Below are 27,373 nucleotides of genomic sequence, written 5' to 3' on the forward strand. Positions count from 1 at the left end.
TTAATACTTAAATTAATTAGTCCGTTTCATGAGGAAGTTAGCAAAAAAAAGGGATGAGTTCATTTATTTAGGTTATTCCATTGCATTATATTCACAGCCAAAGCAAATGTGTGACATTCCAAAGCAGTTTCAACATAACGGCGCAAATGATTTATGGCATATTTGAGCTCATAACTCTAACATAACAGCTCATCTAACATTCAGTAAGAACACACTGGAATATTTACTCATGCAGAACACGCATCTATATAATCCAGCAGAGGGCAGCAGATGCTCAGATCCAGCCTCCATAGCGCAGTTTATTTGGCAGGTAGACTCGAGTGAGGAAATGTGGGGCGATGGATGCCAGGGACTGTATCTCAGCTTTCTGCTTCAGTCTCTGCATTGTTTCTATCTGAGAAGTCACACAGACACACAGATTACAACACACACATTCTTGGGACCTGCCAACACACTACGGTCACATTCTCAGAGAAAACATCTTTGGGCTCATCTTCTGTTAAAATGACAAGCATGGCACGAGGCACCTCTCTCTCCCAGGCAGGCTGGCAGCTGATGTAGTCTCTGCTCCTCAAGCTGTTGAGTTTGCTCTCATCTGCTTGAGAAAATGGAATAAGCGTTTCCTCTGGGACTCTGTACCTGTGACAGCCATATACATAACCAGACACCATGAGAACTTATGCATTCATAATAATCTATTATACACGATCTAAGCAATTTACACTTAGACTACATATACTCACTGCCCACTTTACATAGTACCAGAGTTAATAAAGGCAGACAGAGCCAAATAGAAAAGCATGTGACTGGAACTAATGTTTTATAGGTTTAATACAAGGTAAGTGTTAAGTAAGTTGATACTATAAAATACTTTGGTCTTCCCTTGCACCAGAAACAGTCTGGACAACTGTTTCAAACAACTTGAGGGTAAATTATGACCCATTATTTTTGGATTAACGATCCCTTTATGTCAGAACTGAATGTACTGCAATTAAATGAAAATGTATTATAGTTTAAATTTCAATTAAATGCAGTTAGTTGAACTTTAGAATGCTTTTGCCCCATGTAGGACTCTCATAATTCACTCACTCCTTCATAATGACTTCTATTGACTTTGAAATATAAGTGTGCTGCTGAATGTACTGACAAGCATTTATGGGTAAAGTAAAATATACTTTAATGTCACTTCTGTTGAAACTTACTTGTATGTATTTAGATATAATTACACTGTACATTTGAAATAATGAAGGTGCAATTTAGAATATATTAACTTTAAATGTAATATTTAATGACACTACAGTTGAAACTATAATCAAGTACTTCACATGTGATTTAGTAATACATCAAAACAAGTGCACTTCTTTAAAGCACAACCAAATATTATTAAAACGTAATTATTTAAAATGTACTTTGAAGTCTTGACATCATTACACATTATTAACAACTTGACACCTCAAAAAAAAGCACGTTTTAACTGTATAATGCGTGTTTTTATAAAATGATACGCTTCACTATTCTTCTTATAAAGAAAGGGACAAATCAAAATTAGTTTTTGTGGTCATCATTCCTTTAGGCATTCAGACATGATCCTAAAGTGTCGCAGATGTTGAACAAAACATCAAAATTGGGAAGGCGTGTGAACTTGGATCCACCATTTGCTGATTCCCACATCTGAGAAACTACTGATGTGCTGACATTTTCTCATTTTAGAAGGCACAAATATTAAAATGTGCTCGCTTTACAATAGCATTGTGCTAAGACCAGGCCAGAGTCAGTTCTGTTCATTTATCATACTGTGCTGTAGCAGATTAAAACTACTGCGTAGTCCATTAAATCCAATACATTTGTGCAGTAGAATCAGTATTTGGCCAAAACAACTGTTTTTAATTTCATGCAGATTTGTTCTACAAATGATGCTGTTTCTCAAGCTGTTTTCGCAAACATGACATCAGTGTATTGCAATCGCATGCACACGTGCAGGATCTCAGTCCAGTTGTGTCTCTGGGATGAGGTGGAGCAGGAAGCTGGCAGCATGAATGTGCTGATGCTGTCGGAATCAGAACCAAAATACCTGAGGATGTTTCCAGTGCTTTTTTGAATGCATGCTGAATTCACTAAACAGCTGGCCATTTGTACATGCAGTTTGTGCATTTCAGTACAAAAACTGCAATCCGATCACAATCCAGACTCTAAGGCATTCTTTTTACTGCACTTTCCAATGAAAACGAGGTTTATCATATAGATTCATCAAGTACTGTTTGCCAAAATTAATGTTGTGCTGGCGGAAAACAGAATTTTACTTGTAAATGTGTATTTTCTATGGATCACGGCAGCAGTTCTTCATCAAATGATGACCTTAATCCAATTAAAATCATCAAATTAAGTGGACAGAATTTGAAAGAGTCGACTTAAGTACAGATAGATGTTGTACAGACCCAGTAAACTACGCCAGATTGAGGTAGTCTGCTGAATCCGGATTGGCAGATGGAAAATTGCATTATTTTTTGGTAGTGTGGCATTAATTACCCACGCCTGTTCCTTTAAAAGCACAAAAGTGATGAAAGTGAAACTAGGGAGTGTACCATGTAAAGTGGCCAGTGTTGAACATATCATGTACGTGGTGCCAACAACTGCAACTAAGACTTCATTCTACTGTGTATTTCTTAAAAGAGCTTCTGATTTCTGAGGTCCATGACAGTTGACACATCCACTTAAAAATAGCCTTCAAGAGGAAGGAAATAACAAACAGCAACAGCAGCAAAAACCAAAACAAAAAAAACCCAGAAAACGGAAACCAGAGCAAGCCCAGCCTCAATCACGAACCACAGAGCAGAGTAATGAGTTGACTTTCCCAAACCTCTGGATGTCTGAAGGCAGGAGGCCCAACCACAGCACACTGGGGACAGTCAGACTGTGGGCCTCGAAGGCCATTGCCTGAGGACAAGTGACAGTTAGAGCTCGTAAAGCTGGACAGACTTCATTTCGGACATTAAATGAGCTTACATGATTTACTAAAGCAGTTGAGTATTGAAAAATTCAAAACTAAGTAAAGCAAATTACAGTCAAACCAAAATGTATTCAGACACCTGCAACATTTCTCATATTATATCACATTTGCTATAGTTTAGAAAATGGTAATAAAATATAACAAGAACTCTGAGTTAAACTCTGTCAGAACGCAATTCATCTTAATAATGTCAGATAACTTTGATAGAAAGGTATGTAATGGATTACAATCAACCAAAAATTATTCAGCTGTTAAATTTAAGTACACAATTAGATAATACCAATTTAGGTCAACTAATTACCAAGTAATGCTTAATTTTGTTCAGTCTGTGGTGTAAAAGGGTCGCATTAGCAATTAAAGTAAAAAACACTTGGTCAGGTCAAAGTGTCTGAATATTTTTGATCCCAAATTTTACTGGTAGTCCACTGTATGAAGAATTTTTGGGTATGATTTGTCACAGTTTACTTTATTTTGCTATCCTCACTTACATAAATGAACTATAGTGTCCTGCACCCACTAGTAAAAAAAATATCAAAAATTATATCTGGTGTCTGAATAATGTTTGGTTTGACTGTATATGATGTGTGATAGAACATATGAAATGTTACTCACCACATTTATGTTTTCATGTGCTGAACACATCATCATGAACACAAAATCGTTTTCATTAAAAATATTGGTAACACTTTAGTATAGTGACCAATTCTCACTATTAACTAGTTGCTTATTAGCATGCCTATTAATAACATATTGGCTGTTTATTAGTACTTATAAAGCACATATTCTGCATGATCATATTCTACATCCCTAACCCTACCTAACAGCTAAACTTAACAACTTAATTAACTATTAATAAGCAGCAAATTAGGAGTTTATTGAGGCAAAAGTCATAGTTAATGGTTTGTTAAAAGCGAGAATTGACATTAAAATATAGTGTGACCAAAGTATCTAAACATCCTTAAACCAGGACATATTTAATTGAGATGCACAATTATTAAGTTTTAGTTAAGTTTAGTTATTTCTTGTTTTGAATATAAATCTCTCTCTAAATTCTGTAAAAAAAACAACTGTTCACTACTGTTTTAAAATTGTAGTAAAGTCAGTAAGATTTTTAATTAATACATTTATTCGGTCAAGATTAAATTAATTAAATCTTTTAAATTTTCTATTCATAAAAAAAATTCTGAAAAGTCAAATGGTTTCACAAAAATATTAAGCTGCACACCTTTTTCATCATTGATAATAATCAGACATGTTTCTTGAGCAAATCAGCATATTTGAGAATAAGATTTCTGAAGGATCACGTGACACTAACATAGAAAATACTTCTTTTACATATTAATATTTTACAAAAATACAAGTTTTTACTGTATTCATGATAAAATAAAATGCAGTCTTTGTGAACATAAGATACTTTTTCCAAAAACATGAAATAATCTTACTGACCTCAAACATTTGAATTGTAGATTGTTTGAAAACGTATCTTGATATTTATCTTACATAATACATAATATTGTTATATTTAATATAAAAAGTATACAATTCAAAATATATGTATTTTTAATATGTTTTAGGGTGCTTTGATAATTTTATAGGAAAATGACAAAAATATTCATTAAGCAAATTATTTTTACAGTGCGGGATTCTGTACGTGAAAGCGAGTTAAACAGCCAGACTGTTGCCACATACTCTGCAGATGTGTCACACACATGTATAAACGCTTTACTTTTTCCACAGGGTAAATTTTAAGTTCATGAATGAGTGCTTCCTCTTTTTTGTCTTGCCACAAAGAGAGAAGAATAATTACACGTCGCCGCAATGCAAAAGCCTCACTGGAAATTGCACAGAAATAGCAGGAAACAGGACTTACCCGTGAGCCGTACTTGTAGATGCACATGATCTCGATGCCTGGGAAAAAGAAAAAAAGAGAGAGACTGATTCTGCAATCACCACCATACCTTTGCAACTATCCTTTGGGACAGTTTAATTCACCCTAGAACAAAGTAAAGCATTACACATGCACAGAGAGCGCTGGAGTCATTGATAATGACAGTGTCAGAAATAGCAGGGGCCTCAACGCTCCTCATGCTAAACTGCACTGGACCTGCCACAAATGAAAATCACTGCAGGGCTGGTTGTTCTCAAAGAACCCATCAACGCTGAGTGCACCTGTGTTTGTTGTCTTTGCATTAAGTGCATGTGTGTGTTCATAGTTCATTGACTTTACAAAGTATAAATTACATTTTGCAGGGAACATGATGTTTGTGAAGTGACCTTAACACTGAATAATTCAAGACTTTTCATTAAGACCTTGAGAGGTAGTTTGCGTGACCTAGTAAGCACGATTAAAGGAATAGTTCACTCAAAAATGAAAATTTGCTCAAAATGTGCTCACCCTCAGGCCATACCAGCCGTACATGAGTTTGTTTCTTCATCAGAACAGATTTGGATGATCGTAAAAAAACAAATCCATCATTAAGATGTTTTTAATTTCAAACTGGTTAAAACATTAGCTTGCTCCAGTGAAAAAGTCTATCCCCTGTTGTCCTTAGGGTTGGGTATCGTTTTTTTTTTTCTTTTCTCGATACTGGTGCCAAATCGATACTTTTAAAACGGTTCCGGTGCCTGAACTGATACTTATTAAAAAAAAGAAATTCCCCAAAAAATGATGGATTGGCCATTAGCATTATAAACACATGATGTCGTTTCATTCATACTGGACGCCAGAGGGCGCCCTCGTACAGAAAATCCACATATCCAGTCACAGATGTAGCCGAACAGGTGACCCTCCAGGAAATCCCTTATATGGACAAAGACATCGGCCCTGTCCCAAATGGAACACTTCATGTGCACTTTCGGACTTACAATGGCCACCACGTGCGCGTGTCCGTTAAGTCCGCGAGACTAAGTCCGTTAAGTCTGCGCCCTCTATGCGCACTTCTGCCGAGCCCACACTGGGGCGAGCTCCGCAGCAGACTTCTACCCAACAGTCAAAGTGGCAATATAGTTTATCTGTGTTATTCAAGCCATCTCTGGTAATTTCATAATAATTAAGTATATTTATAATCCATTGCTAATCGATGTATTTTTAAAGTATAAAGTATTTAAGCATGTTTAGCTTAGTTAACGGAAGGCTACCTGCTGCCATCAGAGCAAGTGTAATTACTGCATTCACGCGCTCCTTGGATGCTCTCATTTCCTCAATCCTCATTTCTCAATCCTCATCACAAGATTTGTTGGATTTGTATTATTAGAGCTTTCCGACTTGAGTTCAAGTCGTGCATTTTCTCAGTCGGGAAATTATTTTTCACATGCTGTGCCGGTGATGATTCTTCTTACGTCCGTTTCGGAGAACCAGAGGACAAATATTTCAATCGATCGCTCAGGCATGGCACCGAAATCTGCGTTCTGATTCGGTTCTAGTACATACCGGTTACATAGGTACTGGTGCCATATTGGTACCGGGTTTCGGTACCCAACCCTAGTTGTCCTCTAATATCAAAATCTGACACATTTGATTAGAACTGTTGGAACAGTGCTTGACCTGTGCATATTTTTTCTCCTGATTCAGACAACCTTTTCACTGGAGAAAGCAATATTATGGATAGACGACTCGTATTTTTGCATGAATCAACAGTTTGAAGTTAAAAACATCTTATATAATAATTGATTTATTACAAACATGCAGTTTTTCACTTCACAGGCCAATAACTGATGGACTGGAGTGGTGTGGATTACTTGTGGACTATTGTGATGTTTTTATCAGCTGTTTGGACTCTCATTCTGACGGCACCCATTCACTGCAGAGGATCCACTGGTGAGCAAGTGATGTAATGCTACATTTCTCCAAATCTGTTCTGATAAAGAAACAAACTCATCTACATCTAGGATGACCTGAAGTTGAGTACATTTTCAGCAAATTTTCATTTTTGGGTGAACTATTCCTTTAACAATCATCTCAGACCCGGTGCGTGTGTTTGTACCGTAAGGATCTGCATCCACCAGAGCAAAGACAGGGACGTGTAGCGTGTCCCCCAGTTTCCTCACCATCAGTCTGCTGTTGACATCAGGCACCCCTTTACCCTGATGGACACACAAGAACAAACATTCAGGCCTTGAAAACACACAGTAGCACTGATCTAACAAAGACGCTTACAGTTATGATGATGCAGGGAGAAAGTCTGGTGCAAAAGTCATCACTCAGTAGTCTCTGGAAAGTTGCATCCTTCTCCACTATCAGAATGAATTTCGCTGCTGATACAATGTCTTCACATCGCTGAGGAATGTAACGGATAATACAGCAGAGAGCATAATGATCATACAGTCTTTAAAATTGTAATATTTGTATATATTAAAGTTTACAATCTGGAATGGTTTCCAATGTTCTTTAAAAGCTCTTCTTTCATGTTCCATAGAAGAAAAAAAAGTCATACAGGTTTGCAACATCAAGGGTGTAAATGACTTTTCATTTTTCAGTGAACTATCCCTTTTTTGCAGCAGTGACGTAACTTTAATGTGAATCATTTCAAAAATTCTGTGATACAAGCCTCCATTGTGCCAGAAATCCACACAGTAACGCACAGAACAAGTGTAAGGCACTTGGCAATGGTCAGAAAATATTTCCAAAGTTTTGTCTCGGGTGCTGGTCCCTCTGTAACACAATTACCATCCAAACCAGTGTTGTTACTGTTAACTAATACTGTTAAAAATTATTTTTTTGTAATTGGAAAAAAAGCTGAAATAAAATAAAATATTAGATGAAAACTTAAAGTAAAAATTAAACTTATATGACAAAAGCACATAAAGTTACTAAAATTGTTACTAAAAATAAAGAAAAATTTAAATAAAAAAATAAAATATAATTAAAAATATTAATAAATGCTATAACAGCATTTAAATAATACTAAAACAACTGGCCCAAACACTAGTCCACACAGGGACTCAGAGACAAACAGAAAGATAGATCACCACAAGGGCATAGGGTGGCATTCATTTAATGACATGGTTAAAGTAAACAGGAAGGATACTTCTGATCCCATTAACATTGGAAGACACCGGAACCGCCTAGGGAGAAACAAGAACAGAATTATAAAAACATTTCATATTTCACAGCAAAAATAGTCTTGTATGGAAAAACAAAGTCATAACTTCAAAGAGATAAAATGACTGAGTAGATTCAGAATGGTGTGTCAGACCAGTGGTAAAGTGGAACAGCAAGCTGTTGTGAATGTTTGACAGATACAGTCTAAAAATGTTGCTAGTAGAATTATAGATGAATGCTCGTGGGCAGAAGGGGATTATATAAATCATGCACTGGCATACAGTGAGCATTAAGTGAGTTTTACAGAAAGGTTGGCTGGCGATCTGGACTCACAGTGGAGCTGGAACTGCAGTCCACCTTTGTGCCATCTTCCTCCAAATAGCACAGATCACCTGAGATTAAGCCTTTGGATGTTGCAAACTGTGAGGATTATTAAAAGAAATTATTTACTGTGAACACATTATCTTTAGTGCTTATGAAAAAAGCAGTGTATAAAAGACTCAGAAATTCAAATCTCACACACATGCACGTACCACATGCAAACTCCTGCGAGGAACCTTGAGCATGCATGAAATGTCATCCAGGATGGAATCCAAGGTCTTCTGTGACCCAAACAGCTGTGGATCATTATAGTATATGTCCCTGACGGAGAGAAAAGAAAACATTTCAGTGCACAGGTGCACTTGACAAATCACGTCATAAAAATCAAAGGTTCCACCTGCTCCCTATATCAGATGATTTATGATGCTGTTTGCTGATTTATAATCAGATCATCACTTACATCCACAGGTGGTTTCAATGAAACGGTCCGCAAAAGCTGACAAAAATGTTAAATATTTAGACACGAAACAGGCAATAACTAAAAGGCGCTGGAGTAAAACTTGCCAAAATATAGATCTTGGGTAGTTGACATGAAATAGTTCTAAGAAGTCCTGCAGTACGACAAGCTGAACTCCATCTAAAACTATTTTAAACAGCATTTTACAGTCATTTTTATTGAAGTAAATATGGAACATGGATTTTTTGTACTTTAAAAAATGTATTAGTCTCAACACAAACCATATAAAGTGAACCATTGAAGGTTAACAGTTAATAAAAACTTAATAAATATAAACGTTGACCACATTTTAACTTATAAAGTTTGTATCGAATATCACTTACCTTTTAGTAGCATAGGAGTCACTCTGTACAAGTTTGTAAATAACAGACAAGAGCTTCAAAATCAGGGCTGTAAAACAGAAACATATCAGATAGTCATAGCTGACAATATTAGTTCAACTAGCATTTAAATTTTTTTGCCTGTGCAAAACTCACTATTACAATGCTATGTGCGCATGGTTGCCAGAGGGCTGCTGTATGGTTTCTTAAGCCCTATTCGGATGCTAATTGTTTCTCATGGGGATGTAGGTTGTTTTCACCATTTAACAAATCAATTCAAAATTCAGTGTTTAAATCCTTTTTGACCACTGCCGAACACCGTATGGTAACTGTTGTACTTCGCTGTAATTTGCATGCATATTTATTTCTGAAATGCTGGAAAGTATTTACAAGAACAATATCTTATAACTGCTCCACCACAGTGAGCGGGAGCAGAAAGAGAAGAAAAGCACGTAAACATTCGAAATGGGTGTTTATAATGGCAGAAGCAGGTATGCAATACAGTATTAAAATGTGTATTATATATTCATGACCTCTAGACTGGACTATTGTAATGCACTGCTAGGTGGTTGTCCTACATCTTCAATAAACAAGCTACAGGTAGTCCAAAATGCAGCGGCTAGAGTCCTTACCAGGTCAAGAAAATATGATCATATTACCCCAATTTTACAGTCTCTGCACTGGCTACCTATTAACTTCCGTATCAGTTACAAAATATTATTACTTGCCTATAAGGCCCTTAATAGGTTAGCTCCTGCGTACCTAACTAGTCTTCTACCACGCTACAATCCATCACGCTCCCTAAGGTCGCAAAACTCTGGACTTTTGGTAGACGTCCACATGAGAAACAATTACCGTCCGAATCAGGCTTAAGATGTTCTTAGTGTTTTTTGGCTTGTTGCTATGTAGTTGCTAGGATGTTGTGAGTGGTTACTTACTGGCCCAATCAAAAGAGCCTCTATGATACACTCCATAAAAGTCCATAAAAACAAGGCCAAATGTACTGCGTTAACAAGAAGGAATTTTTGTATTGAGTTTTCACAGTTGTTTTACCTGTAGACCTGCAGATTGCTTTGTGCTAAATGAACAGATAATGTCTTGGCAGAAAATTACCAGTACCATTTTTCTACAGATTTCATACTTACAGTGTATTTTGGTCTCTATATATGATTTGGTCCATGTTTAAATGCAAGTATATGGTATTTTTTGCCTGTTTTATTGTCCGCCAGGCAAAAACCCGTCAGATTACTTTACAGTAACAACTGATAGAAAACAAGATTTGCAGATCTGGGTGGTATGTGATTACTTTTAAATTATCTGTAAATATGAATATGTAAAAGCAAGTAATCCAGAGTGATCTTACCAAATCTGGTGGCTGATAAAGGGCAGAAAGAGAAGCGGAGTGATGCTAATTTAGCGTTTTTTTTTAGATTAATTAATTAATTAGTTTTTTTTGCTAGATTTGGCAACTTTTCAGACTAGCCTATCATAGCAACTTTTTTTTTCTCAAAAAGCACCTTGCTTCAAATTTAGCTCTTTTTAAAATGTATTTGGCAACTTTTAGCAACTTGGAAATAACATACAAGAATACTTAAGTGTGAAGTAAATGTAATGTTTTTGCACATTTAATGGCATGTTATTTGCATAAGAAAATGTAGTATAACAAGAGCTGGGTAGTTACAGGTTACTAATTTTAGGTAATGTATTCTGACTACTTCTTAGATGACTTTTTATCTAACTTGATTTATACCATTAAACATACCATATTGATATACAGTTAAAAAGCAAAGAGAAAGAAAATGTAAGAACTGCAGGGGGTTTGTGAGTTGATAAAAAGCTAATAATAGATTAAATCATAAAACTGTAAAATAAATAATTTAAACCCTTGAACACTAAAAATAGAAATATTTAATTTGTTTACCTGCATGTCAATGTGGCCATTAAGTGTAATCGAACTGTAAACATGCAAATGTGTTATTAAATTATGTTAATATGAACTTAAATATGACATGTCAAAGTGGTTTGGCTGACAAAAACTTTTGGGAATCCCTGGTCTAATTGCTTGAGAGGTGCTTTCTTAATAAATTAAGAATGATTTACTGCCATTGTGTAAATAATATGTAATCATGTAATCCATAAAAAAATAACTGTAATCTGATTATGACCATTATGAAATGTAATATACTTTAATTACAAGTTCTTGATTTTTAAAATCTGATTACATAATCGAGATTACATGTAATCAGTTACTGCAGCTACCCATCAATTTATAGTTTAAATTGATTTCAAATGCAATTAGTTGAACTTGAGTGTTTTTGACCCACATGTAATCTGTGGCCGGTTGCATAAACTGCTTGACTAGTCCTAAAAAGTTATACTCCTAATTTTTTTTTGCAAGACTGTTCATAACTTTAAAGTCAGTTACATAAAAACGTAGATTGATCTCATTTGAATCTGAAAAGTAAGAATGATAACCACTTGGTTAACTGCTAGTTAGTCAAACAAGTTCTTAAGACACTTTCCCCCGGTTTCACAGACAGGGCTTAAGATAGTTCCAGACTAAAATGCATGTTTGAGCTGTCTCAACTGAAAATACTATGTAATTTTTCTATTGTCTTTAATTAGGGTTAAAGTGTACTGCTGAATGTACTGACAGGCATTTATGGCATTTATGGTTTTTTTGTTTCTTCTGTTGGAACTTGTATGTCATGTAATGATAATTTTGCAATTGAGTACATTTAAAATATATTTACTTTAAATGTAATATTTAATAGCGCACTACAGTAAAATTATAATCATGTACTTTACATGTGTTTAGTCAACACTATCACATCACATAAGTTTTCTTATTGTAGGCTACTTAAAGCACAGTACAAGATTTTTAAAACAATGATTTAAAATGTACTTAAAAGTACTTTAAGTACACTTAAATGGTATTTTATTACATACAGTAGTATTATAATAGACCTAAAAATCAATTATTTGAATACAAATTTCATGTTACGCTGTTACTTAGCAATGTATGAAGCTAGTTTGAAATGAGTAGCAGAATTTTATGTTATTAGTATTTCAAGAGAGGGATCCGATCTTGTTGACAATGTGTGAAAAAATTGTGAGACTAAAGGAGACAGAGGTCTTTGCCCCTGACCTGACCTGAAAACCAACTTACGGCTCCTCACTGAGCATCTGGGCATCTTCTCCTCTTTTCTTGAGTGACATTGACAAGCAGTTTCCGTAACACTTGAGTTTAATCTACAGATAATTGCTATCTCTCCAAAACCAACACTGCAACACCTCACAGCCGGCTCTAATAGATTGTGAAAGGATACAAAGAGAAAGACTGTCTCTCTTCCTCTGGGCTAAGGTTGTAGTCAACCTCACGTAGTTTGAGGCTTGTGTCTGAGGCTGAGTGTTTGCTTTGTTGGGCCGAAGTGCAGGGTTATAAGGCCGCAGAAGGGGGAGTTTTTGAGACTTTTTGAAGGGATGAGGGCACCGGCCTGCAGGTGATGAGGATTAGCTGAAGCCAGAGGCCCCTCCGAAACCAAACACAGATCTGTCAGTCTAATCCCCACAAATAGAAAACAGAGCTGCCTCGACTCTGCCTCTTTCTCCTTCTCATCTGGTACAAACCCCACCACTTCTTCATCTCTTTCACATCTGCCCTTTGCCAAACGCTGCTTGCCCTCAGCCTGTTAATGGGACCCAGAGAAGCATCCCAAAGGAGGAAGTGACTGATTGGCCCTGGCAGTAATGGACAGCTCTGCATAGCCTCACAGAGTGATGAGATAAAGAATGTGGGAGGGCTTTGTCATTAGCGATGAGAGCTGTGCAGCCCCTCAGGTCCTGGGCTCAGTAATCCTACTGTTTCCACTTTATATAATATGTATAGTTGTGGTCATACACCTTGCAGAATTTGTGAAATGTTAAAATTTTAATGAAATAAAAGTGTCTTTACGCAGCCAAGTTAAGGCTGCTCTGTGCCTGCTCAAAATTCTGTGTAAAGACATAAGTCCACATAAAAGCCAGACTAAATTATGCCTGCTCTGACTCACCTTAGTATCACAGTTGTGATTACTTTGTAAATTCATCAATGCCCCCGTTTGTGAAACTGGGCCTTGGTGTCTTAACATGGTGACTATGTTTATGCAACTGGCCCCTGGACTCAAGTAGCTATATATATATATATATATATATACTCTATGTAATTTCATAATTATTTCTATTGTCTTTAATTAGGGTTAAAGTGTACTGCTGAATGTACTGACAGGCATTTATGGTAAGCTATTTTTTTTTGTTTCTTCTGTTGGAACTTGTATGTCATGTAATGATAATTTTGCAATTGAGTACATTTAAAATATATTTACTTTAAATGTAATATTTAATAGCGCACTACAGTAAAATTATAATCATGTACTTTACATGTGTTTAGTCAACACTATCACATCACATAAGTTTTCTTATTGTAGGCTACTTAAAGCACAGTACAAGATTTTTAAAACAATGATTTAAAATGTACTTAAAAGTACTTTAAGTACACTTAAATGGTATTTTATTACATACAGTAGTATTATAATAGACCTAAAAATCAATTATTTGAATACAAATTTCATGTTACGCTGTTACTTAGCAATGTATGAAGCTAGTTTGAAATGAGTAGCAGAATTTTATGTTATTAGTATTTCAAGAGAGGGATCCGATCTTGTTGACAATGTGTGAAAAAATTGTGAGACTAAAGGAGACAGAGGTCTTTGCCCCTGACCTGACCTGAAAACCAACTTACGGCTCCTCACTGAGCATCTGGGCATCTTCTCCTCTTTTCTTGAGTGACATTGACAAGCAGTTTCCGTAACACTTGAGTTTAATCTACAGATAATTGCTATCTCTCCAAAACCAACACTGCAACACCTCACAGCCGGCTCTAATAGATTGTGAAAGGATACAAAGAGAAAGACTGTCTCTCTTCCTCTGGGCTAAGGTTGTAGTCAACCTCACGTAGTTTGAGGCTTGTGTCTGAGGCTGAGTGTTTGCTTTGTTGGGCCGAAGTGCAGGGTTATAAGGCCGCAGAAGGGGGAGTTTTTGAGACTTTTTGAAGGGATGAGGGCACCGGCCTGCAGGTGATGAGGATTAGCTGAAGCCAGAGGCCCCTCCGAAACCAAACACAGATCTGTCAGTCTAATCCCCACAAATAGAAAACAGAGCTGCCTCGACTCTGCCTCTTTCTCCTTCTCATCTGGTACAAACCCCACCACTTCTTCATCTCTTTCACATCTGCCCTTTGCCAAACGCTGCTTGCCCTCAGCCTGTTAATGAGACCCAGAGAAGCATCCCAAAGGAGGAAGTGACTGATTGGCCCTGGCAGTAATGGACAGCTCTGCATAGCCTCACAGAGTGATGAGATAAAGAATGTGGGAGGGCTTTGTCATTAGCGATGAGAGCTGTGCAGCCCCTCAGGTCCTGGGCTCAGTAATCCTACTGTTTCCACTTTATATAATATGTATAGTTGTGGTCATACACCTTGCAGAATTTGTGAAATGTTAAAATTTTAATGAAATAAAAGTGTCTTTACGCAGCCAAGTTAAGGCTGCTCTGTGCCTGCTCAAAATTCTGTGTAAAGACATAAGTCCACATAAAAGCCAGACTAAATTATGCCTGCTCTGACTCACCTTAGTATCACAGTTGTGATTACTTTGTAAATTCATCAATGCCACCTCTGAGTAAAGATACTTAAATGCCACTTCAGAAGCGCTTCTGTGCCACCATTGCGGTGTAAATTTGGTGTATGAGGGATCATAACAATTGTATGTTGATCACTGTAATAAAATATACTGTTAAATTTATGATAAATGTCTTTACACTGCTGAGTTAAGACTGGTCTGTGCCTGCTCAAAATTCAGTGTAAAGATGCAATGCTGCATAAAAGCCAGACTAAATTATGCCAGCTCTGACCCACCTTAGCCACTTATATCAAAGTATACAGTTGTATTTGCTGTGTAAATGCATTCATGCCACCTCTGAGCAGCATTAAACAGTCTATGTAAAGGCACCTAAATGCTACTTCAGAAGCGCTTCTGTGCCACCTTTGCAGTGTTAATTTGCCTTTTTGAACTGGCAGCTGTGACTGACAATGTTTCTGCTATTACAACATGCCAGTAAATTTGGCTTATAAATTTATAACTGCATATTTCATTAAGTGATAACATACATTATTCCACCTATTACATAGGAACTTGCCACAAAAGTAGATAAATGGACATGAAATATCAATTTGAAATATTTTATTAGCTCAAAGCTAAAAGCTTCCATGAAGAAAAACAGTTCAGTCTGAGGCTAGACGAATGAGAAAGTTCAAACAAGACAGACATTTAAGGTAGGATACAGTACCACTTATTACGCAGCTTTTCACCAAATAAGTAATAATAAGGACCTGAAATTTTGATTTGCATTGAAACTGTTTAAAAATCGCATTGTTTTAAAATGGCATTTAACCTGTTTTAAAAACAGATAAAATCTTACCAATATTTTTTCTGTAAAAAATCCAAATATTTTTTACAATGTAATTATACTACCCTGAATAAGCTAATTCACACATATATATGAGCAATATCACACTTGTAGCCGATATACAGCCATTTCAAATAGACGTTATCTGTATTAACAAACAGCATATTTGAAGTCCAAATAAGTACATTCTCGCCTAAAAACTCTTAAATCTATGTGACACAAAAACAGAATTATTTAATATTGTATCGTTATATACTATTTAATTATAGTGGATTTGGGCATCTGCCATGACACTCGCTGTGAGAAATACCACAAACAGAGAGATACAAATGGTGAAACGGTTGGAGTGCTGTTATCACTAGAATATCACACTCCTCTCAGCCAATGAGATTACATAGGACTCCCAGCGAAAGCTGACATATGCTGGATTCTTAATGTGTTGTTACCTGGATGATCCATGACTCTTTTTATGTTTTGGGATATTTGTTCATGAGTCCCTTTTTTTGTCCTGAGAAGTTAAACTTCCCACTGTTCTTCAGGAAAATCCTCCAGCACATTTTTTGGTTTTCCAGCATCTTCAGCATATTGAATGCTTTCCAGCAGCGATGGTATGATTTTGAGATCTGTCTTTACACACTGAGGACAATTGAGGGACTCATACAATCAAAAGGTCCAAACATTCGCAGATGCTCAAGAAGGCGACATGATGCATTAAACTTTTGAAAAGGATGAAGATGAATACATTTCTGTTTTTTTTTTTTGTTAAAAAAAAAATAAATAAAAAATTGTATATAATTTTTTTCATTTAGCACTGACCTTTAGAAGATAAATAAAATATTTACATGTTTCCCAGAACACAAAATAAGTACAATTTACCCTGATCATCATCTTCAAGAAGTTTTCACCTTTTATGTTACCTTTTTGAGCTGTTTGCACCTTTTGCTATAAGTCTCTCAATGGGCCCTGAAGCTTGTATTCGGAAAATATGGAATGTTTACATTTGGCAGGTTTAGTTCTATTAAACCAGGCTCTTTCAAATGTATATGTATAATGTATAAATGTATAATTCATTTTTTGGTTGAGACCAAAAAAAACAAGAGAACCAAACTACAAGTGTGAACACACATAGTTTAAGTTGAGTGTTTGGGGAATAACTGGCTGATTGATTCATTACTCTTACATTTATTAAAAAGCAATGTAAATATGAGGAATGGTAATGTAAGTGATTTGTCATATAAGAAGCAATGTTTAAAGAACTGCAAAACAAAGTAGGCCAGAAAGAGCTAAAAGCGCAGGGTTCAGACTCAAGGACGAGTATACAAAGTCCAAATCGTTTTGTAGAAACTGTCAAAGCATAAAAGTATGGCAAACTAAAGATCAGAGACCTAATGCAATAACATACAAACACATGAGCGGAAACAAGAATCCCTCCAAGCTTTCAAACAACTGCATGAGTGGCCATCTTGCACAAATATGTAAAACACACGGCAGAAATGCAGTGCTCCAGTCGTTGCATGTGAGAAACCCAAAGGACAGAGATCTGAAGCCCGTTTTCTTTTTTCTTCCTTCCCCTTTTCACAGCTGTGTCTCATATGTTCGTGCGGCCTCTCGCGGTGTCAGCTTTGCTTATCGCTCAGTCCCACCTGGCCGCCAGTGTTTTAACAGCCTGCCGTGATGCTGGGTGCTCACCTTCAGGGTGTCCCGAAAATCTAGACAGGACGTAACGGGTGGAGGAATGTGCTTTGCCCCGCTCGACCCTCCCCAAATCTTCACTGCTTCATTTGAGGGTCAGTTTACCCTGAAAGAGTTTTACTGTATCCTTCACAGGGCCGCCCCACTGTTTCCCATCCCGCTGCCTTCAAAAGGCCACCCCCCGCCTTGAACCAGGCAACATGCGAAATAAATATTACTCTGACCCATGTCTCCAACTCTTGGTGCCAGTCAAACAGAGCGAGTGAAAAGGAAAAAAAGAAGAGAAGCTTCAGAAGGCCTTTGAGGTGGTGTGGGAGAGTGTGAACGCAAGCGTACGTGTCAGGTTTTTCAGAGTGGAATTAGCACATCTTTTGATTTCAGCATCATGCTCCAACCTGCAGGAGCTAAAATGATTATAACTTAGGCAGACAGATTCAAGAGACAGAGGGATGGGTTTCGAAAGAAATGAATGCTTTATTCAGCAAGGATAAAGTAAGTGACTGTAAAGACATTTATGATGTTACAAAATATTTCCATTCTAAATAAATGCTGTTCTTTTAAACTTTCTATTCATCAAAAGTAGTGAAAAAACAAACGTATCACAGTTTCCACAAAAATCTTAATCAGCACCATTGTTTTCAACATTGACATAATTTTCTTGTGCAGCAAATCAACGTATCAGAATGATTTCTGAAGGATCATGTGAGACTGAAGACTGGAGTAATGATGCTGAAAATTCAGCTGCGCATCACAGAAATAAATTACATTTTACAATATATTAAAATAGAAAACAGTTATTTTAAATTGCAAAAAAAAATATTTCACAATATTACTATTTTTACTGTATTTTTGATCAAATAAATGCTGTCTTTGTGAGCTTGGTGAGACATTATTCAAAAAAATCTTACCGACCCCAAATTACCGAACTTTTGAATGTCATTGTATATTTGACTGCAAATGCTGCAATGCACAACTTAATATAAAATATATTTTAATTTATATTATATTTATTAATAATATTAAATATTTTTTGATGTGGCTCTGTGGTAGTGTTTCACAGCGACTGTGAAAAAGTGTCCTTCTTTCTTCACTTGATTACTCAAATTTCTATCACTCAACAGTTTGCCGTGTGGTTTGAGCTTGTTTAGACTGAGAAGAACTGTGACCTTTTTTATCTTGCTTTTAAGACATGATGCAATGTCAGTCCTCCATAGTGTGTAAACAATCAGGAAAGCTTCATTATTTTCCTTTCATGTGATCAGGGTGGCTAAGTTATGTCTAATATATGCAAATTTTGTCATATAATTTTGTAATTTTAGTGCCATTTATTTACCTCCTATGTATTTCCAGCAGGCTGAGTTTTCAATGCAACAAATGTGGATGGTAACAACTTATATTCCTGAAGCCATTTGATAGCTTTGCATTAAGAACAGACTGAAATTTAAGCTAATTGAAGCTATTATTCAATTACAATCATGCCCGCTGTTGTAGCTCTTGTTTCTCATTTATGGACGTGCTTTTCAAGCTTGCGCATGTCACATTTCGTCAAGTGACATGCAACAACCAATACCATTTTAATGAAATAAAACCTGGTGTGAAACCATGTTTTTGTCCCTTTTGGACCTTGGCAGTAAAACATAAAAATAACCATCAATACAACTTTCACTGCATTGAAAAGAGCTCCTCTGATGTTCGGCCAAACCATTTCTTTTGGTGTTTTACAGAACAAAGAAAACTGTACAGGGTCAGAACAAGTAAATTATAACCAAATTAATAGGTTAGGGTTAAGCCCAAAATGAAAATTCTCTCATCGTTTACTCTCATGCTGCTCAGGTTGTACATGACTCTCTTTCTTCAGATGAACTGAAGAAATGAAGATTTTTAGAGGACGAATCCATCTCTGTCAATCTATATAATGCAAGTGGATAGTAACCCAAAAAATGACACTTTGTAAACTACACCAATTTAAACTATAATCCGTTTCTTCCAGACAACTTTCATATGCATTTTCACACTTCTTTTGTGTACATTCCCTGCTAATAAAAGTTTGTTTTCAAGAGGGTGAGTGCGGCTGAGAGAGAGAGAGAGATTGTGCTTGAAAGAGAGTCATTGGGAGATCTTAGGGTGCTGTTCTGCTTAACTTCCCCTGGTCAAAAGCTCCTCAGTGTGGCTATCCAGGCCGGCAAATCAGCCTGTGCCCGCTGTTTACTGTGCTGCTCACAAGGGCCACCGGAGCTGGAACAAAGGGGGATCTGTTCCTATTGTCCCTCCCCAGAATGACAGCTCTCTGTTGGGCCAAGAGACGGACTGGGGGGGCCTGGCTCCCACACACAGGGACGGAGGATAGTTTTAACTGAAACCATGTCTTTCGCTTTTAAGCCCTGAATCAGACGCTGCCTCAATGTAAACACCTGCGGCCATTCACTGATTCTATCTGATGGACGCGAAAAGCGCTGTTTACATGGTTCAGGCTGTTACTAATAGGCATTTAACACTGATCGAGGCATAAACGGATATTCGGTGCAGATTAAGCACATTTATTTTCATTGCAAATCAAAGGACTGAAAGTATCCTTAAATGAGAAATGCACACAATAAGCGGCGTAAAGCAAAGAGTGACTTCCTCTCCATCCATCTTCCCAAAACCTAAATCAAAGCAGCTGCTGTTCACATCTGGGACTGCCCTGTTCCCCTGGTGCTGAAGCCACTTTAATGAGTGTACCTGACACCTGTGCTCAAGGCAAAGCTGTTGCAATATCTCTGCGACTAGGTCCTTTAATGCGTGGCTCTTAACTGTACAGAGCATCTGGAGGTTAATGTGTCGGGGTGACAGAATAAACAGCTCAGGTGAGCTTCAGAAGCGGCGCATTAAACTGAGTGTTTAAGAGGTGCTGAGCCGTAAGGGGCAGGTGGGATTGTCCTCACACAACAGCTGTCTGCCATCTGAGTCCCTATATATCTGGCTGTTTTGGTCATTATAAGCATTTATATAAATCACAGAGGAGTTCTCTGTACCTTCATTGCTTCTCAGCCATGAGAATAAATGGAGACTTTTGCTTAACCTTCTGTGTCTTATATTTCCCCCAAGAAAACGGCTATTGGTGAAGTTTACATTTTATGTTAATTTAAAGCAAGTTATTTTTATGATCATGCGATCAACACATCCTCATGATTCATTTTTATGAGTTAATTTGTTGAAGATTTGAACCAATTTCAAACCAAATTATGTAATATTTCCTGTTTGTTTTTAAGCGCAACATGAAGAGTGGTGAAATAACTTAAAGTTGCAATGAAACAGAAGTATACTTAAAAAAAAAACAGAGTACATTTTACAAGAAAATTCAATTTCAGTTTTTCTATTTTAAAATTTCGCATTTAATGCAAGGTGTTACTTGACAATTCCTTTGCAATCGTTTACTGGAAATTTCTGTATGAAAACTTATTTTTAAGTAAATCATTTTTTTCAGTGTAGTGACAGATATTTAATTCTGTATTGTTATGCACATCCGCGTGTAACAGATTATCGAAAAAGAAAAAATGTAGGTTGTGACTTGGTTCATTGATTGTTGGATTTTGACATTGTGGGCATTGCTGTTGCCAATTTGGGGATTTTGTAGTGACCTTCTCATTGTTGCTGCGACTTTTATTAATGTTTTGTGACAAGGAGGTATTTTGGTGATATTTAAATATATTTGGGTATTTTTTGGGTATTTTTGGTGATAAACAAATAAATAAAAAATAAGGCAGACATGCTGTCATTTGTAATGTTTTCTCTGTTCTCTTGTTATCATTTTACATGTAAATACGGCTGAAATCATCTTGTGTATGGTGATTCTGTCCGACGACGGCTGGATTTTAGCAGTGCAGAGCAGCAGATTGGAAGTAAGTGACTGCATATAATGGGTCGCATTGTCTGATGACAGAAACATAAAAATATGTAAATGAGAACAGTTTTATTGGGAATTTGGGTGTTAAAATAGGAATAAGACATGATGACGCAATTGATATGCTAATTAGTGCATGATGTCATATAATGACATTTAGCAACTTTTCATGAAGGCATTTGGCAACACTTGTATTGCACTCAAAAGCAGCAGCAGATAAGCGAGAACTTGCAGGGGCAGAGTTTAAACAGACGAAATGAATAGAGATATGCAGGGAGGTGCACAGACATTTTGAGGGGCAGGGGCTCAAGTGGAAAAAAGACTACCGAAGAAAGCTGACTCCTAATGTTTTTAATATTCTTCATATTCTGTGTGATGATCAGTTCACACTGATAGAAATTAATATTTTCCAATAAGTTTAAATTGATTTTTGCCTTCTAAATGCATTTTAATAAACTGAATCATGCTGTGAAAGAACGTGCACTGGTCTAACCTACTAGACTTCCTATTGCTTTAGCTAACTTGGTAGTTCTCATGAATGAGTCATGGACAGGATAATTAGCTGTAAATTCGAGGCACAGGTAGCTTAGTCTGTTGTTCATCACCACTCACCTCCACACCAAGGCAAACACAACTGGAAACGAGGGAGGGCTTCACTTCTGCGGCTCTCTGCATGTCTGTGACGTGATGTGCAGCTGATCAGTGTGTGCTACCATAGGCTGAGGGTGAACCAACTACAGGGTAAGGCTAAAAGCAGCTGCATTAATACTGTTTTGATATTTTAAAAATAAAACGTTAAATACTGATATTTGAAATTATTTTTAAAAAATGAAAAGATACTTTAAATGTGAAATTAAAACTGCCAGTAGGTGACAGCAAGTCACTGTTAACTGTTAGCTTGCATAACGTTTCCTTCCCACGGTTATTCAAACGGCAAATAAATTATGTACAGAAATGACATTATCACTAACTGTGATCTATCGCACTATCAAAAAAACAAAAGTATCGTTATAATCACTGAAGCTGTCTACACTAAGAAATGAATCCCTTACTTACATTGTATCTGCGCTTTGTTGTTTATGATGAGAGAATTCGCGGAATTCACTTTCTCTCGAGGAAGGGCAGGTGCTCAAGCCCCCTTTCATGTCTATGTGTGCACGTGCCTGGAGATGTGCAGTATTCATCTCCAGAGAGAATTAAGTCTGTCATTTTCACTGGAAGGTCCAGTTATGACACTATGACAGGACAAATTTTCATTCCATGCCAGCTTTAAAGTCACAATGAGGCAATATTTGATCCGTCCGGATCAAGCTCTAAAGGCATGTGTATACATGCAGCTGTGTAACGAGTGTGCAAATTATTCAGTAGCTTTCAGCGTAGTCGACGTTTTAGAGGAATTTCTGTTGAGGTTTATCTTTAAAATGTTTTACATTTACGCATTTGGCATGTTTTAATCCAAAGCGACTTGAACTGTATTCAACACCGTTTATCAGTTCTTGCTTTCCTTGAGAAACGAGCCCATCTAGCGACATGCTTAGTTCAAACTATAGGAAAAGAGTTTGAAAAGTTTTTGCGACATATTGAGCTGTGTAATCTACAAGAAAGTGAGTAATAATAGGCTAACAGTAAGCCTATATTTCTATAACGTTCTTCTGAAATAGTGTTTGCTCAAAGCACTGAACAATACCACTTTATTTTTTACTCATCTGCTTGTTAATTTATTCCATTTGGACGTTTAGGTTACATATAAAAGTTTGAAACATGGGGCCAGACAAACTTCCCATAATTCAGCCTACAGCCAGCGTGAAACTAACGTCTTCTACTCGCTTTTGAGATGTTCTGATTGTAATCTCTACCCTCAGGTACGATCTCCAGCACTACAGCTAATAACAGCAGTATAATTCACTCTCCTTGATATGTTGCAATATCTTTACACAGCGAGACGCGCGTCGGAGCAACTTGTTGTCGCCGCAGGTGCATTTCTGAAAACGCGCATCCATGAAGCGCGTAAAGCAGCCTCCACCCATCATTACAGTTCAGAGACGAGCATCTGCGGAGATAACCCACCGGCCCTGCCGTTTTCAGTCGCCTGCGTCCTCATACCTCCCACTCTCCGGGGCTTTATGCGGCTCCGCTTCGCTCCTCCTCCAGTTTCCATCTGTACTCAGAGCACTGTGCGTCTACAGGTTGAGCGTCTCCAGGATTGGTGTAAAACAATCGCAACAGGTTACAAGTGCGTTAATGAATCCGAGAGCGTTCTCGAGTGGGCGAAATGTAGGAACAACATAACTAATTAAACCAGCGTTAACGTTTCAGTCATCACCTATTTGGATTGGCTCATTTATATTAGTGTGAAACTCTGCGCGAAAGTTCATCATGGGTTCGTTGCTGGATTTAAGTGCTCTTGTTCTGTCGCTCGTTTGGGGATATTGCGTCCTGGCGGACACGGTCTTTACAAACTTTACTCTGGACAGCGAGGTCCACTCTAGTTTCATCCACCGGCGCTTGAAGAGCCAGGAGCGCCGGGAGATGCAGCGGGAGATCCTGTCAATCCTCGGGTTACCGCACCGGCCGCGGCCGCACCTCCACGGCAAGCACAACGCCGCGCCGATGTTCATGCTGGATCTGTACAATGCCATGTCCACTGAGGGAGAGGAGGAGGGCTTCTCGTACCCGTACAAGCCCGTTTTCACCACTCAGGGACCGCCGATCGCGACCCTTCAGGACAACAACTTTCTGAACGACGCGGACATGGTCATGAGCTTTGTTAATCTTGGTAAGATGCACTGACAGTTCTGGGATGTCAAATGCCATAATTTAACCTGCCAAGTGAAACTGCGCCCATCTATGATGCTTAAATTGAAACCAATTCAACTATATTAAAATCCATACAGTGCAAATGGTCTACATAAACGCTCGTATTTGGTCATAATGTGTAGCCTACTATGAAATAGTAATTTATAATGGAGTTAATAGGCAAAAGAAGCACTAAAGAACATTAGGACACAACTTTGACAAAAATGTCGTCCATTTAATGAACGTTATCACAAGGCGCTCAGGAATAGCCTACTTGATTCTGATTGGTCAAAAAATCTTTGTTTATAAAACGGAGAGTTCTGGTCTGTGCTTCTGATTGGTCAATTTAGCCAGCCAGCTGTGTTATTTTCCACAATATGTAACCGTCTCTGTGAAATCCAGGCTAAAGTCTCAAAATCTAATTATGAGTCAACAAGCATCAAAGTTTGATTTGAACTATACATTTCACTATGATTTAAATTTTTGTGAGGCGAAACACCTGTTCACCAATCACGGCGTTTTATTCTACTTTGTTGAGGCCCTTTCATGAATTTGCTTAATAAAAGTGAAAAGTGAACATTCTAATAACAATTTGTGCCCTCAGTATTTTGAATATGCAGTAACTGTTTGATAAAACCAGTAAGACCATGCTACGGTTATGATGAAAAATCACATCCTTGGGGTTTTATTCCCATTGTACCCTATCATTGAGAGCATTATGTGGGTTAAAACTTAGAAAAACAACATATTTTGGGTCAAATTTGATTGATAGTTTTACAAGAAACAATTTCAAACATGCATAACTCTGCTTTTTAGTGTTTGTTTAGATGTTCTTGACAATGTCACAAAGTCTTGTTCCAAAAGCGAAACCGATGTGGTTTATTTTGGAAGACAAAAGCGGCTAATGAAACTGCAGCGCTTGAATGTGAAACATCATGATGGGTTATTGCATTTCTATTCTATCTGAAAAGTCAAAAATCAGATTGATCCTCTGCCTCTTCATGTTTTGGCATCGAGAGGAAAGAGCTGCCACAGAAATCAGATAATAACAGGGCTGAGTGAATAATAACTGGCCTAAGAATGGGGATTCATTTTTTTATTTGTTTCTGGGCCAAATAGCATGCATAGTTCTCTCCTTCATTGTTCGTTTGATTTTATTAGGCCACTTATCTGTGCAAAGTCTTAACCTTGGCGTGATTTCCAAGCTCCTAATGCGGGTGAATGCAAACCTATATTTGCATTGTGTGTTTTGGGTAGTGATAATAAAGCACTGTCACATTCCCAAGCGTCTGCTGTCTCAGCGCCAGCTGTGTCCTCCGCTAATGTTCAGGTGTTCAGAGTTGGCTGTCTGGGAGCTCAACGGTCTCTTTATCTTCAGTAATGATATCAGCTGACAGAGGCACAAGTGTTTTGCTAAGTGCAAAGTACGTCTCAACTCGTTTGCTTAACTGCAGTGAGAAAGCCTTTGGGGCCACTCATGTATATTCTTGCATTTAAAAGCGACAATGGAATGACCCTTAAATATGGAAACCATAGTTTCTGCCAATAACATTTATTGTTGCTACTGTAAAACCATGACACATAATATATACATGTCAGTTTGATTAATGCCTTTTCTTCAGCACCGTGGTAGCTACGGTTCACTGTTTTATTATAAAAACAATAACTGTAATAACTTTGGTATTTTGGCAACATGTCTTGTATGAACGCTCCCAGGTCACCATTCAAGCAGCTTTTAGTCATCCACCTTTACCTCCGCCTAAAGTGTAATCTTTGACACCGCCTAACTTTGCCTGCCTTAATGCTTCATAAGTACCTGACTTGTCTTATCTTATCAGGAGACCTGTTAGTTTCCTCATTAAAGCATCATCATCTGCACGCAAGCACAACACTGCCATGCAAAGTGTGATTTATTGTCCGATAAGAGCAATTATGTTGTTAAGGATGTGATTTGTATCACTTTTTATTGGTAAGATGGGTTGGATGTGATAGTTAAGTGACGATCTGAATTCTTTTGAAGCTATAAAACTTTTATGACGTCTCAAACCTGTATGACTTGCTTTCTTCTGTGGACACAAAAGAAGATATTTGGACTGATTTAAAGGTTTGGAATGACATGAGGGTCAGGAAATGAGGACAGAATTAATTGTTTTGAGTAAACTGGCCCTTTAAATACTGATCAAGAATTACAAACATATTTTGTTTATTATAATGAAAAGAAATGATTAAACTGAGAAAGGCTAATGTGTGTGTAAGTAAGTGTATGACTATAAGGAGGGAGGTGACAGTGTTTCTTATTCTGAAATGTGTAATTATCCAGAGGACTGCTGTATTGTGCCTATTTTGGACAAGCACTGACACAGATGGATTTGACCACAGAGGCTCGCAGAATCAAGGGCCTCTCTCTCTTTCTGCTTCGCTTTCGTGCTTCCCGTCAGCTTTAAATGAAACAACCTGCTGTAGCCGCTCCATTCAACTAAACTGAAGTGCCACAGCACACCTTTTATATTAAACACAGTGTCACTTTCCCCTTTGGCATTTTGCAGGAAGAATGTGAAGATATGTGTTTATATTTACTTAATTTTCACTGTGGTGGTCACGTAGTTGCTATATTGCATTAGGCCCAGAGAACACTGCATGGATGCCATACGATACGAGGGTTTTGCTTTCTTCACTAAAGCTGCGATCCATAAACTTGACAGTTAATCATAACAAATATGTTTTACATAAGCAAAATAAACACAAGGAAAACAAAAAGAGTTCACACAGAAACCAAATGCGATCCAATAACATCTAAAGAGTTTTTAATGTTTACTGGAATATGATTTTCCGCAAATCCCTTTAAATTATGAAATGCCCAATTATTTTTCCAATGGTTTTAAGAAGAAATGTATTATTTGAGCTGTTTTTTTTAACTTGTAGAGATCCTTTCAGTGAAGAAAAGCTCCTGCATTCTGTTGCAGATTTCAAAGTTTAATTCAGATAAACCAATGTTTCAATCAAAAAACCTTCGTCCTAAACCATTTTCCTAAAGAAAAAAATTACACGTGAATTGGATGCCCTCATATGGTATTTGATGATCTGTGTCATGGCTTTAAAACAACGAGAGGAAAGCTGATTGGAGAAGTCCAATCTCTAAATATTTTGAAAAATACACTGATTCATCTTGAGCATTTTGAGAACAAGTGAGCGATTTACAATTATGAACATATCCCGTATTCCAGAAGGAATGGAAGTGTCAGTGTCGGTGTCTTTGCTTCCTTAGTACCAAGCCACTCTGTGACTGGCAGCGTTT

At 37.3% G+C, this 27,373-nt stretch overlaps 2 protein-coding genes across 2 annotated transcripts in view; one reads left to right on the forward strand and one right to left on the reverse strand.

Annotated features, from left to right (window-relative positions):
• spo11 (SPO11 initiator of meiotic double stranded breaks) lies at positions 1-23,440 on the reverse strand. The gene is made up of 12 exons (XM_016497507.1): positions 23,386-23,440; positions 10,570-10,614; positions 9,210-9,276; positions 8,582-8,690; positions 8,382-8,468; positions 8,035-8,071; positions 7,164-7,273; positions 6,991-7,090; positions 4,878-4,915; positions 2,858-2,934; positions 528-639; positions 1-394 (listed from the first exon to the last, which is right to left on the reverse strand). The coding sequence occupies exons 1-12, from the start codon at positions 23,438-23,440 to the stop codon at positions 275-277; spliced, it is 957 nt and encodes a 318-aa protein (XP_016352993.1). The 3' UTR covers positions 1-274.
• Positions 23,330-27,373, forward strand: part of bmp7b (bone morphogenetic protein 7b) — a 58,950-nt gene continuing 54,906 nt past the window's right edge. Inside the window, exon 1 of the mRNA XM_016497508.1 lies at positions 23,330-24,058. Coding sequence (XP_016352994.1) covers positions 23,659-24,058 — 400 coding nt within the window. The 5' untranslated portion in view covers positions 23,330-23,658. The remainder of the gene's footprint in view (positions 24,059-27,373) is intronic.

Source organism: Sinocyclocheilus anshuiensis, unplaced genomic scaffold, assembly GCF_001515605.1.
Source record: "Sinocyclocheilus anshuiensis isolate Anshui unplaced genomic scaffold, SAMN03320099.WGS_v1.1 scaffold130, whole genome shotgun sequence".
NCBI classification, from domain to species: Eukaryota; Metazoa; Chordata; class Actinopteri; order Cypriniformes; family Cyprinidae; genus Sinocyclocheilus; species Sinocyclocheilus anshuiensis.